Raw genomic sequence first — 12,909 nt, 5'->3', positions numbered from 1 at the left:
AAACCTGCAGTTTTTGATGCGTCATGGTGTTAAAGTGACCAAGGTTGGCAAAGTTTTAAGGTTTAGGTACTCAAGATGTTTGAAATCATATATTGATACGAACACCGAGCTTCGAACATCTGCAGTAAGCCAATTTGATAAAAACTTTGTTTAAATTAATGGTTAATTCAGTATGTGGCAAAACTATAGAAAATGTTAGAAAGCATAGTGATGTTAAATTAGTTACCGACCCCAGCCGGAGCAAAAAATTAGTGGCAAAGCCGAATTTTAATTATAGAAGAATTTATGATGACAATATGGCACTTTTAATATGAAAAAAACAAAAATTAAGTTTGATAAACCTATTTATGTAGGGGCGGTGATATTAGAATTGGCAAAATTACATATGTTAAAATTATATTATGATGTGTTGAAACATTTTTATGGTAATAGTATAAAATTAATGTTTATGGACACACATAGTTTTATTCTTGATATTCAAACAGAAGATGTTCATAAAGATATATCACATCCTGAATTAATTAAATATTTTGATACCAGTGAACATTCAAAAATTCAACCCCACAACAAAAAGGTGCCTGGCAAGTTAAAAGATGAGACACTTGGCGATGTTATTGTGGCATTTGCTGGGTTAAGAGCTAAAATGTATAGTTTTAAAACATGTAGTGGTGCTGTTGCCAAAAAAGCTAAGGGCATTGGTAGAGACACTGTAGACAAAGAGCTTGAATTTGAAGATTACAAAAATTGTCTCAAGTCACAGAGGTTAATCAAAACATCAGAAAATAGAATTCAGAATAAAGATCACTTGTTAACTAGCAATATTGTAAGAAAAGTAGCTCTAGACCCACATGACGATAAGAGATGTATTTTATCATGTGGTGTACATACTCTACCATGGGGTCATTGTGACTTGAGAAGTGGTAATCAATGCCCAATTACAGAGCATGATTTGAAATAAATAAACATGCCGATGAATTTATTTGGGTTAAAAAAAAGCTATTATGGACCTGCAGACACCAGCACCCTCTCCTTATATAATATCTAAACTAAGTGGTTTGCTAATTATTCATCTCAATAGCATACTTACAGATGTTGATAATAAAACAGGTAAAACATTATACATATTTAACAATAATTTAAATCATTACCAATTACCTATAGGTGGTCAATTACAATTTATTACAACTCCCGAGGGTGATGTCAAAATTTCAGTAGGGAGAAATATTTATAGAATTAAGCACTCAAACATGATTTCTGGTACTGTATATACCGTCTCTGCCGGTGACTGCTTATATATTGAGGTCCCGGGATAATATGACAAACTTATACCTTTTTTATAGAATTAAGAATTAGATATTTTATAATAAATAACCTCTAAATAAAAAAAAATAAAAATGCCTAATGACATATTTGGCCATAGAAGACATGAAGATCACAGTGATGAGACTCTGATGCTTGACGTCAGACTTAAAAAATTAAGAAGTGATTTATATATTGTTTTACAAACCACACTTAATGCCAGTCTTCAACTAGAAATTACAAATTTACAATCACAATGCATGGACCCTCTTCTTAAAATTGATTCAGAACTTAAATTATTGCTTCAAAAATATACTGATTTGGCAACATTGGATATTTTTCAAAATTTAGAGGAAGCTGTAGCAGCTCTTCAAACCAAATTAAAATCTCAGAATACCAACTCTGAACAATTGAAACAACAACTAGAAGAGCAGATTAATAGTGTCCAAGCACAACTCCAAACAATTGTCAAAATAATAAAGTCACAAGAAGATTTTGATCTAGTAATTTCCACTCTAAAAGAAGAAATTCAATCACTACAAATACCTAATCTCGACCCCTTGAACAATGCCATAGCCGAGGTTAAAGAAAAAATTCAGACACTTGAAAATTTTATGAACAACTTACCATCTTCTGATGCTCTGAGTGCTATAACTCGTAGTGTTGCCAACATCAAACTGCAACTTGAAACATATGAAGATTTTGAAATAAATCAGAGTACCATAACTCACCTTGAGGGTACCATAGCAGCAGTACAAAGTGATCTGACAAATGTACAAGAAACTCTAGAATCTCGCCTACCTGGTATTGTAGACACCCTTGTCAGTGTCAGCAACAGATAACCAAACTTGAAAACCTCAACACCGAATCTGAGCTATCTCATTTTCATCACTTGATCGATGATATCCAAACAAAACTTGAAATTTTACAACAATCGACACCTACTCAGGCAGACATAACCCTGCTCCAAGATGCTATGCGTAGTGTGGCTGACGCTAGTGAATTAAATGATGTGAAATTAGCACTTGAATCTTTGCAGAATACTGTAGCAAATCTGTCTACATTACAGGAACTTAAAAATATTAAAAGAGCAGTAAATAGCATACTGAAATCAGAAGATATCAAGAATATCCAGACAGAGATCAAACACCTTAATCAGACAGTGGCCACTCTACCAACTAATCAACATATTAATGAACTGGATGCTTTGTTTGAGGATATCAGAAGACAAGTCCATGAACTTACTGCCCAAAATTCAAAATTGGCAGTTGTTGAAAATTTACAGCAAATTGTAGCTAACATCAAGCAACAACTAGGGACTATGGAATCCAACCAAGCAAATGCTCTGTCTGTTTTTGCCACCCAGCTTCAAGAGATTGTCCAACAATACAAAAAACTTGCTGTGGACATAAAAATCAAGCCAGGCCACGATGATGTTGTTAGGACTATCAATGAGCATCTTGAATCTGTAACAAGTAGATTGCTTACAGCAGAAAAAGAAATAACTGGCCTAATCGAGAATCCTAAGCATGCAATAATTCTTGAATTGTACAGTATCCCCAACAAAGAATATGATTCACCATTTACACCAGGTGGTAAACTGTATAAGCTGTCCCCTGCACAATTTTATTACCAGTTTTTTGTTGGGGGCACACTTAGACCAATCAAGATCCCAATACATTAGAAACATCTTATGCTGAAGATGATGGTTCTCTCGAATTTAATATACAAATAGGAGACAAATTATATTTAGAAAATCCTGTAGTATCAGCTGCTGAACACCCTATAGTTGCAATATTCTTGTTTACATACTATGTCTAGACAAATTATTGTTGATGAATTTCACAAACCAGCCAGACATAACTATAAGCGACTGCCAGTGGTTACAAAAGGCATAGATGATTTGTGGCAGTGTGACTTGGTGGAAATGGCACCTCATGGGGGACAGTTGAAAAACTTAGACAAGATCAACAAAGGATACAAGTATATACTTACTGTCATAGATACATTTTCAAAATTTGCTTGGGCTATGTCGCTCAAATCTAAGACTGGAAAATGTGTTACAGAAGCTTTTAGGACAATTATTAATCAGAGTGGAAGATCACCACGCTATCTACAAACAGATAATGGCAAAGAATTCTATAATTTGGTGTTCCAACAATTTATTAAAAACCATTCAATAAAACATTACTCGAGTTACAGTGATCTCAATGCCTCTATTGTAGAAAGATTCAACAGAACTCTAAAAAATCATATGTATAAACAATTTACCCTTCAAGGTAATTATAAATGGCTTACTATCCTACCAGAACTTTTAGATAGATATAATAATTCAGTTCACACTACAATCAACATGAAACCCTCTGAGGTAACTTCATCTGATGAGCAAAAATTGATCAGTACTGTTTATTATCCTAGATACCAACCAACAAGAAAAAAACCTAAATACAAAATTGGTGGTCAAGTAAGAATTAGCAAATATAAGCACTTATTCAAAAGAGGTTTTACCAGAAATTGGAGTACTGAATTATTTACAGTGGTTCAAGTTAAACCTGGGGCTAATAATACATATATAATAAAAGATCACCGAAGTGAAATTCTCAAAGGCAGGTTTTATGAAGAAGAACTCAACAAAACTAAACAGCCGGACACATATCTTATAGAAAAAGTTATTCGCAAAAAAGGCAACAAAATACTGGTCAAATGGCTAGGTCTCCCAGAACACAGCTGGATCGAGGCAGACAAAATAATACTATGAACACCTGGGATGTTATAAAAAGACTACCAGATCCTGAACAGCAGAATAAGAGAAATGGCAAACTGTTGCCTGATAATATTAGATGTCTTATTGTTGGGCCATCGGCTTGTGGTAAAACTACACTAATGATTAATAATTTTTTATTGGCACCCAACTGGTTAGACTGGAAAAACAGGCACTTGTATGTCTTCTCTAAGAGCTTAGAACAATTAAAATATCAGCAACTGATGAAGATATATGATGGTCTGGATATAGCCACTTTTGAATCAGATGTTAAACCACTTCGTGAATGTCTCGATAACTCTGTTGTTGTATTTGATGATATTATATTGGAAAACCAAAACAAGGTTAGACATTTTTTTACACAGGGCCGACACAAAAATATAGATTGCTTCTTCCTGGCACAAACTTTTTCTAAAATACCAAAACAGCTGATAAGAGACAACAGCAATTTTATATGTGTGTTTCATCAAGACCATACCAACCTGAAACACATACATGATGAATATGTAGGTAGGGACTTGAGCTACAATAATTTTTCTAAGTTTTGCAGTAGGTGCTGGAACCAGGATAGTTATGGGTTTGTCACAATTGATATGACAAGAAAACCTAATAGTGGTAAATATAGAAATAAAATTAACAATTTTCTAGACATTGAAACATATATAAATAACCATGAAAAGACCAATTATTGATGATCTTAAATTAAGAGACTATCTTGTAAAAAGATTTAAGGGATGGAAAGTAGAGAATAGAGGTATCTATGAACAACAAAAGCGCAAAGAACAACCGATTATTGATGCTATTAGTGAACTAGGTAAAAATATCAAAACGGTTACAGAGCAAAATCAAAATGTAATCACAGAGCTTGTGCCTGTAGCTGCTTGGAACATATTATATTATCCAATCACCCCACTTTCTAGTATTCATACACCTAGTCCTGTTGCTCCTCGAAGAATTGAAGCTAGTCAGGATCTTATTGAATTGGGTCTTCTTGCTCAAAAATATTTAAGCACACCTAAAGACAACAAAGATGGGGTTTTTGGTTTATATGCCGACACGGAACTTGATGGTAGCATCATACATAGAATTGGCAATTTTAGGGTAACATTTATGGGAGATGATCTAATAGTATATTCAGAATCTCATCTTGGAGAAAGAGGTGGTTTTGTTAAGTATCCTGGAACACCTGGATTATGGGAACTGATGACTCGTAAGAGACCTGGCAGCTATACAGATCAAGACTGTGAGCACTACAAACAAATATTAATTAAATCAGATGCTCTATACCAGAACAATGATCCCACACAAAAAAGAGTTAAGTCTAGCAGTGGAGCAAAATACAACAACTTAATCTAGCCCATATGGTCACGAATCAAGACAGGTAGTAGGATCAAACAGTACAACACATTGCCTAAAGAATTTGTCTGGGTTGACGATGTCAGGAAACTTGTAGATAGATTGCTAGTAATAGCTGGTGAAGAAAATGCCGGTAACCACAATTTTTACAATGAAAAAGTTGGAATTATGGACATGATAAGCACCAAATTGTCTAATTTTATAGTGAATGACACTAAGGGCATTGGATATCTTATAAAAATTATTAATACTCTACCACCTAAATTTTGGAATATCTCTGAGGATCGGGGGCTGGTTAATGACATCATAAACAAGTTGCAATTTGAGCTACACATACCTGGATATCAGTATTGTGGTCCAGGTACCAAACTAGACCATCGACTAAACAGAGGTGACCCTGGTGTTAATCCCCTAGATGCTGCTTGCAGAGACCATGACATAGCATACAACACACATACCGATCTTGACAAGCGACATGTGGCAGACAAAAAATTAGAAGAAGCTGCTTTCGGTAGATTTGTAAGCAAAGATGCTTCTTTGGTGTGAGAGAATAGCAGCACTGGGGACCACCATAGCTATGAACACCAAACAAAAACTGGGGTGGGGGTTGTAATAAATTAAATAAATTAGCTACAATTTAATTGAACTAGTTAATCCCAAAATATGTATATAATAAACCTAGGATGAAGGCCAAGGGTGTTATGTATCAGATACCTTATGCAGGTCTTAAATCTCTTAAAACTATTGATAGTCTTCTAACCAAAAAGCAGCGCAAGAAAAAAAGCTCTTGTCTTGCCAAGGGACATGGTATGAAATTATTACTTAGTACCTCCCAATTAAAAAAAATTACAGCAATCTAGAAAAAAATCACATATAGGTGGATTCATATTTAGTATCCCAGCTATTTTAACAGCTTTTGGGGGCTGTGGGGAGCTTGGCTGGGGGATCAACTGCCATAGCAAAAACAGTAATAGATGCCAAGAAGAATAAGGCAGAATTAGATGAACAAAAGCGCCATAATCGGGCCATAGAAAAACAAGGCAAAGGTGTTAAGAAAGTTATGAATAAGTTAAAAAAAAAACAAGAGCCGCTTACCAAAAAAGATATTGAAGCTTTAACCAAACCACTGGGCATCAAATATTTTAGAGGAGTGTACATGTCTGATTCTTTACCAGAACAACCACTCAAAAAAGAGTGTGGCATAGTTAATTTGGATAAGTACAAAAATCAGGGCACTCACTGGATCTGTTATCTTAAATATTTAAACAATAAGGCATTTGTGTTTGATTGCTTTGGAGGTGTTCCACCTGAGAATTTAGTAAAATATCTAAAATCAACTAATCTTTATTACAATAATGCCCGTGTTCAAAATTTCAAAGATGTTAATTGTGGACATCTGTGTTTATCTGTTCTTAGATATCTGTCTCAAATAAATAAACCATCAATTGAAAATTTTCAAAAAGCTTTGTGGTATCTAAAACATCATGGGAGTATTCCATCTTACCAGCCAAAATTCAATATTGAAACTTAAACTACATGATGATATAGTATATCCCAAAACAATAGCTCTTAGAGCATTCTATGGCATGTACTTGATCCATAATATTACACACCACAACAACACAATCGCAGTTGGTGACCAAATAATTGTCATTACTCCAGGCCAGTATAATTTGTCTACTTTAAATGCTCAGTTACCTAGTGGTGTTGTCTTAATTCAAAATTCTGTTACTCACAGAGTAGAAATTGTGTCTGCTACAGAAACAGTAGATCTGGGTACTATAGGAGAGCTATTAGGATTCGAGAATAACACAAAACTTGAACCAGCCATTAAACATACTGCTGTTAATATACCTAAATTCTTAGCCATAGAAACTTTAAATATTCACTGTAATGTTGCCGAGGGTATGATCACCAAATCAGATGGCATTGGCACTCACAAACAAACTGGCATTATTGCAACATTCAAACCTAACTCTGAATTTATGGAACCGATTATCTATACTCCATCACCAACATTATATTTTCCTGTATGCCATAATAGAATCGACTACATTGAGTTGATGGTCACTAATGAAAAAGAAGAATTAGTTGATTTTGATGGAGCCACAACAACTGCTATCATAGAAATTAATATTTAAATAAAAATACATACAAAAATAAATAAATAAATAAATAAAATGGAAAATATTGAGAGTTATGAGTTACAATCTTTCCCCCCAAACCGGAGGACATTTGCAAATTTAAATCAAGCCAACACAGAGATTGAGGTTGACCTTGATGTAGGATATGGATTTATACACCCTCACAGAGCAGACCTATACATCAAGTTTGATGTTGACAAGCTCGATGGTACAGATTATCCGGCTAACACAAATATAAGACTAGTAGACAATTTTGTGCCACATCTGTTCTCTGAAATCGAGATCAGAAAACATGGTGTTGTTATAAACAGAGTAGACTACCCTGGTATTACCTCTACAGCTTTAGCCACATTAAAATTATCCAAAACCGAGGCCTCATACTACAAAATAGGTGGATTTGAAGCTGGTGATAAGATAATATCTAAGAGTCACACAGTATTGTTTCCTAAGCGCCTGTTACCTCGATTCTTCTCAGATTACAAAGATATTATGTGGAAGGGTGGTTTAAGAATTACATTTAGAAGAGCTGCCAATGATAATAATGCTTTGATGAGGTACAGTACATTAAATTCTACTGGGGCAGCTCTGCCTAATATCCTACCTGATGAAGGCAAATGCCTTATTCAGACTATGGAGCTAAGAATTCCAGTAGTTGAATATGAAGCTAGTTATGCTCTTAAATACAAAGCAGATATACTAAAAAATCCACAGCTGCCTTTACAATTTTATACATATCAATGTGTGCAGAAGCCTGCCACTGGTAGCTATTATGAATTTGATGCTACAAATTCATTCTCCTGTATACAATATGACATGCCAGATTTTGTGGTGGTACTGTTTCAGACCGGAAGACACAATAATCAAGAAAAAAATTCAAGTAAATTTGATAACTGCAACATCAAGAACATATATCTTAAAAATGGCAGAAATGAGGTGTTCCCTAGAGAAAATTATAATTTAAACATGTCCAAGGATGATTTCCACAAATTATATGAGGCATTTACAACTTACAAAAGGGTCACAATTGGAAATACTGACATGTATTACTCACCAGATGAATTCACAGCACAGAGACCCATGTTTGTCATCAACACCTCAAAAAGAAAACAATTTGTGGTTAATGACAGGACAAACATTAACATTATCTGTGAATTCCATGATATACTTCCTGCCGACACCATATGTAGTGTTATTCTTATAGGTGAAAAATCATATGTTTATGATGTAAGAAATGAGAGAGTCACAGAGCAATTCTAGAAGACATCTGCATATTACATTGTCTTAGTATTAGATAAACAAGTTGTACCTGGTCTTGAATTAAAATATTCCAGGTTAACATATTAACATAATAGTACAAAAATATTTTGAATAAGTATTTAAAATTATATTACAGTGTACTACTGTATAATCAAAAAACTCTTAAGAGCATCTTGGATTAGTTTTAAGTATAGTTAAAACAATATTGAGAAAAGCCATATTTTTAACAAATTTATAAACAGCAATTTTGGCAAATTCAGGATTAGCCACATCAATTTGAGGGGGTCATCTTTTCTCAGAAGCTTTTTTTTTTTTTAAAAAAAAGCGTAGGTTTTACACAGTAGCAATGACATTTTATAGACATTTTGCCTTAGTTTTAAGTATTTCTATTCAGTCAAAACACCTCATCATTTATCGTCCCAATTATATCATCAATTACACTACTATCTTTTATAGTTGTTTTTCTCCTCACCGGAGGTCAGAAAACCGCTTCCATTTCTGCTCCGTCGGAATATTTATTAATAATATGTTTCAAACCAAGGATACTTACATACTTACTTTTGTACGTACAAAAATTGTTGCATATTAACAAACTACAGTAATACATAATTTGAAAATATATAAAATAATTCAACTTATTTTCAAACAAATACTAAACCTGTTTAATATTGTATGACTTAAATCTCGTATAATGTATCATTAAGTCCTATCGGGTTTCGGAAATTTCACTATTGAGAGAGAGAAGGGGGGGGGGTTATTCCAAGATAGAGAATTCATTCTGTTACTATTTGCCTGTGAATTTTTCTTCAACATACTACCTTAAATAGAGCTACATAACACGGGGTGTAACAAGTCTTAAAAATTAACAATAAACTCATTATGTATTTGTCCACATGATCATATACAGGGTGTTTCAAAATTATAAACATCCGATTTCAGAAGGCTACATATTTTTTATTTATCAAACCAGGAACTTAGAATTGCTTTTCAAATGCACATTTTTACATAAAAAATGTTCATGAGTTCTCAATGTGACCCCTTTTGGACGCTCGCCATATGTCCATACGGTAGGAGAATTCGTCCTATACAGATGCGAGTGATCACTGCCGCAGTGATCTGATTTCGCAGTTCTTCCACAGAAGTCGGAAGTGGAGGCACATAATGTGAAAGGTAAAACGAAAAACGCCACAGCATTTTATTTGACTACTATTTGGCATACATTTTATGAGACGCAGGTAGCTATGATCCGCATGCATAGAATTGAAAGTGAACACACAACACGATGTAACCACGGATAAGAAGCTGAAGCTACAGCAACTAGTAAATTATGCAAAAAAAAATGGAGAATTCCCAAGATGATTTTAAGTTCTAGCCTACAAGGAAACATTACAGAACATTGAACATTCTGCCTCATCTAAATATCATCGATGAAGTTGTCACCAATACCTATTTTTGTAGGAAGACTGCTGCACCCCAACCTCCCGCATACCACCATCTACTTCAACGTTACTTTACATGAAATGGTGATGGATGGTTGTTGAAAATTACCCACAACATTTACTCATCCTCAAGAAACTATGCAATCGTTCGTAAACATGGCGGTTCTATGTGTACAAGCCACAATCTATATTAACGTCGGATGGTGATAAGAAATAGTCTACGTTACTTAAAATATGTGCAACGTACCTTGCATCTTCCTGAAACCAATGAATTCTCCTTCGAAACCACGTGTCATCCAAGGACCGCGAGTCTTTAAGTCTTTGAACGAATGCATCTCTCCTGGACATTCTCCTCATCCTCAATGGTACAAATTCGTTTCTAGTCTCAGCATCATTCTGTTTCTGCATTTGCCTCAATTTTCCCAAAATTCTTTCTCGTCTTGATAGCCTTTTCACGGTGGATAGCTTAGGCTCGCTTCTGTATGTCAAAGTCATAGACCGAATGAAGTGAAGAATGGCGAGGTAGACCACCTCGACAACAGAGACTAAACTTCCACCATAGAACAGGCATCCAATCCCACCAAATGACACTGAAACCATATGCAACATACAATAAAGAGCAGGAAGAAGAACGAAGATACAATAATAAGCACGATCAAACTAGTTTTAATTTATTATGAACACTTAAATGAACAATACATTTTTAAATGATAGAAATAATTCCTTCGTATTCAGAAAGCTTTAACATGTTATTGGAAGAAGAAGTTTATTTCCTTACCTAACATTTCTAAATCGCCGAACATGATGTCTCTTTTGAATCTGGTTCTCGGAAATTCTCCCATATGATACCCTATGATAGGCGTTTGGTATCTGTAATTAATTATATTTACTTTATTACTTCCTTTGTTTGGACAAGTGCTTTTCTTTTAATATATCTGACGAGTAGTTATGAACAGTCACAAAAGTCAAGTATTGTTAGGAATATCTTTAGGAATCAAAACATTTTTCTCTTTTTTACATCTTTGAGGTACTACTAGAAACACGCATGCACATATCATAGTTTATACATAGACCCGAACATGTGTCTCAAAGTATAAGCGCGTTTGCACACACACCGGTAACATCGGCTGGGAACCCTACCTCGGTATCGTGTGCATCAATAAACCACGGGTGTAAGTAGGACAGGCGCACACGTAGACCTGCACGACAATTTTCCTGGAAGGACATTCGGATGGTGTGTATGCTTCCGGAGCTCCCCTCGACATATGAAGAGTAGGTCCCAGTCCCCCTTCGCCTTGGGCACTGAAAAACAGGACACGGACCCAAGCCATAAATTTAGCTGGAAGTTGTTTTGAAGCAGAGCAGAGGTGCCAACCCTAGCGTAATAATGCTAAAACTAGCAGTTTGTGATTGCATAATGGGAAAATCTAACATCATTTGCAAATTTCTATTTCGTTCATTCTCTTTGTACATACCAAGAATTCTCTGCTCTACTTTTATATAACGTGATTTTTTCGACTGAGCATATTCTAGATTATCATGTTGAATTCTGATAATGTAATCAACCACAAACTTAGTTTTATGTGTGTAACATGTATATTTGTAGCTGTAACTTTTAAATGTAATTAGTGGAGACTTATAATTTGGCAGCTAAATTCCTGTTGGTCCCCCAAAATTAAATAAATAAATAAAACTTGCTCCTCTGGGAGGAAGAAATTAGCCGCAAAGAACGATATTTTGAGAATTAAAAATAAAATGACATATAGATCTTATTTCCGGTGTAGGTACATGCCGTTCCAACCACACCCTCTCCTCTTCATCTTTAATTCATTCTCCAGTTTACCTTGCGTCGCGAGGAACATTTTATGGCAAGAATCGGCAGAAAGTTGTGGTGAACGAAAAAAACAAATGTTCCGCTTTGTAGTCGTCGAATAAATCATCTCAAACTTTCTCCGGCTTCAATGTTAAACTCATCTTCAAAAATTGATACATAACTTAAAACTGCAAGACAGGGCCGCCGTTAGGGGTGTGCGACGCGTGCCACCGCACAGGGCCTCGCGCTTTGAGATATTTAATATTAATGACTCTTTTATTCACATTCATTTCTCGTAAAAAATTTATCAAATTAGAATAGATAAAATAAAAGAGAAGAAGTTACATTAGGAATACAGGTTTATTTACAGTCATTATAGAAAAGCCAAACTCACGATAAGAAAAAGCTGTTTAATCTGTGAAATTAAGCTAAATGTTCATGAATTGTGCTAGGATCTAAATAATAATAACAATGAATTACTATTATTGATAATTAGTAAAAATAATTTATTATTATGATTATTTTTTAGGATGAATGTAGTTTTTAAGTTATGGATACTATTTTTCAAGATGAGTTCAACATTGAAGCTGGAGAAAGTTTGAGATGATTCATTCTTCGACTACAAAGCGGAACATTTGTTTTATTTGTGCACCACAATCATAATAATAAATTACTAATTATCAATAATAATAATAATTCATTGTTATCATTATTTTTTAGATCCTAGCACAATTCATCAACATTTAGCAGAATTTCACAGATTAAACAGCTTTTTCTTATCGGGAGGTTGACAACACAGGACAGGATCCATCAGGTTTTCGTTCCTTCCATCCAAGGACA

The 12,909-nt window shown here is 34.6% G+C and overlaps 1 protein-coding gene across 1 annotated transcript in view; it reads right to left on the bottom strand.

Annotated features, from left to right (window-relative positions):
* LOC145991771 (uncharacterized) overlaps positions 1 to 10,856 on the bottom strand; it is a 38,368-nt gene extending 27,512 nt beyond the window's left edge. The window contains exon 1 of the mRNA XM_083127822.1: positions 10,504 to 10,856. Within this exon, the coding sequence (XP_082983948.1) occupies positions 10,504 to 10,856 (353 nt within the window). The remainder of the gene's footprint in view (positions 1 to 10,503) is intronic.
* Positions 10,857 to 12,909: the final 2,053 nt, after the last annotated feature.

Source organism: Lepisma saccharinum, chromosome 8, assembly GCF_977018435.1.
Source record: "Lepisma saccharinum chromosome 8, izLepSacc3.1, whole genome shotgun sequence".
NCBI lineage: Eukaryota > Metazoa > Arthropoda > Insecta > Zygentoma > Lepismatidae > Lepisma > Lepisma saccharinum.
Note: the sequence above shows the minus strand (reverse complement) of the source record. Positions and strands in the feature narration are given on the sequence as shown.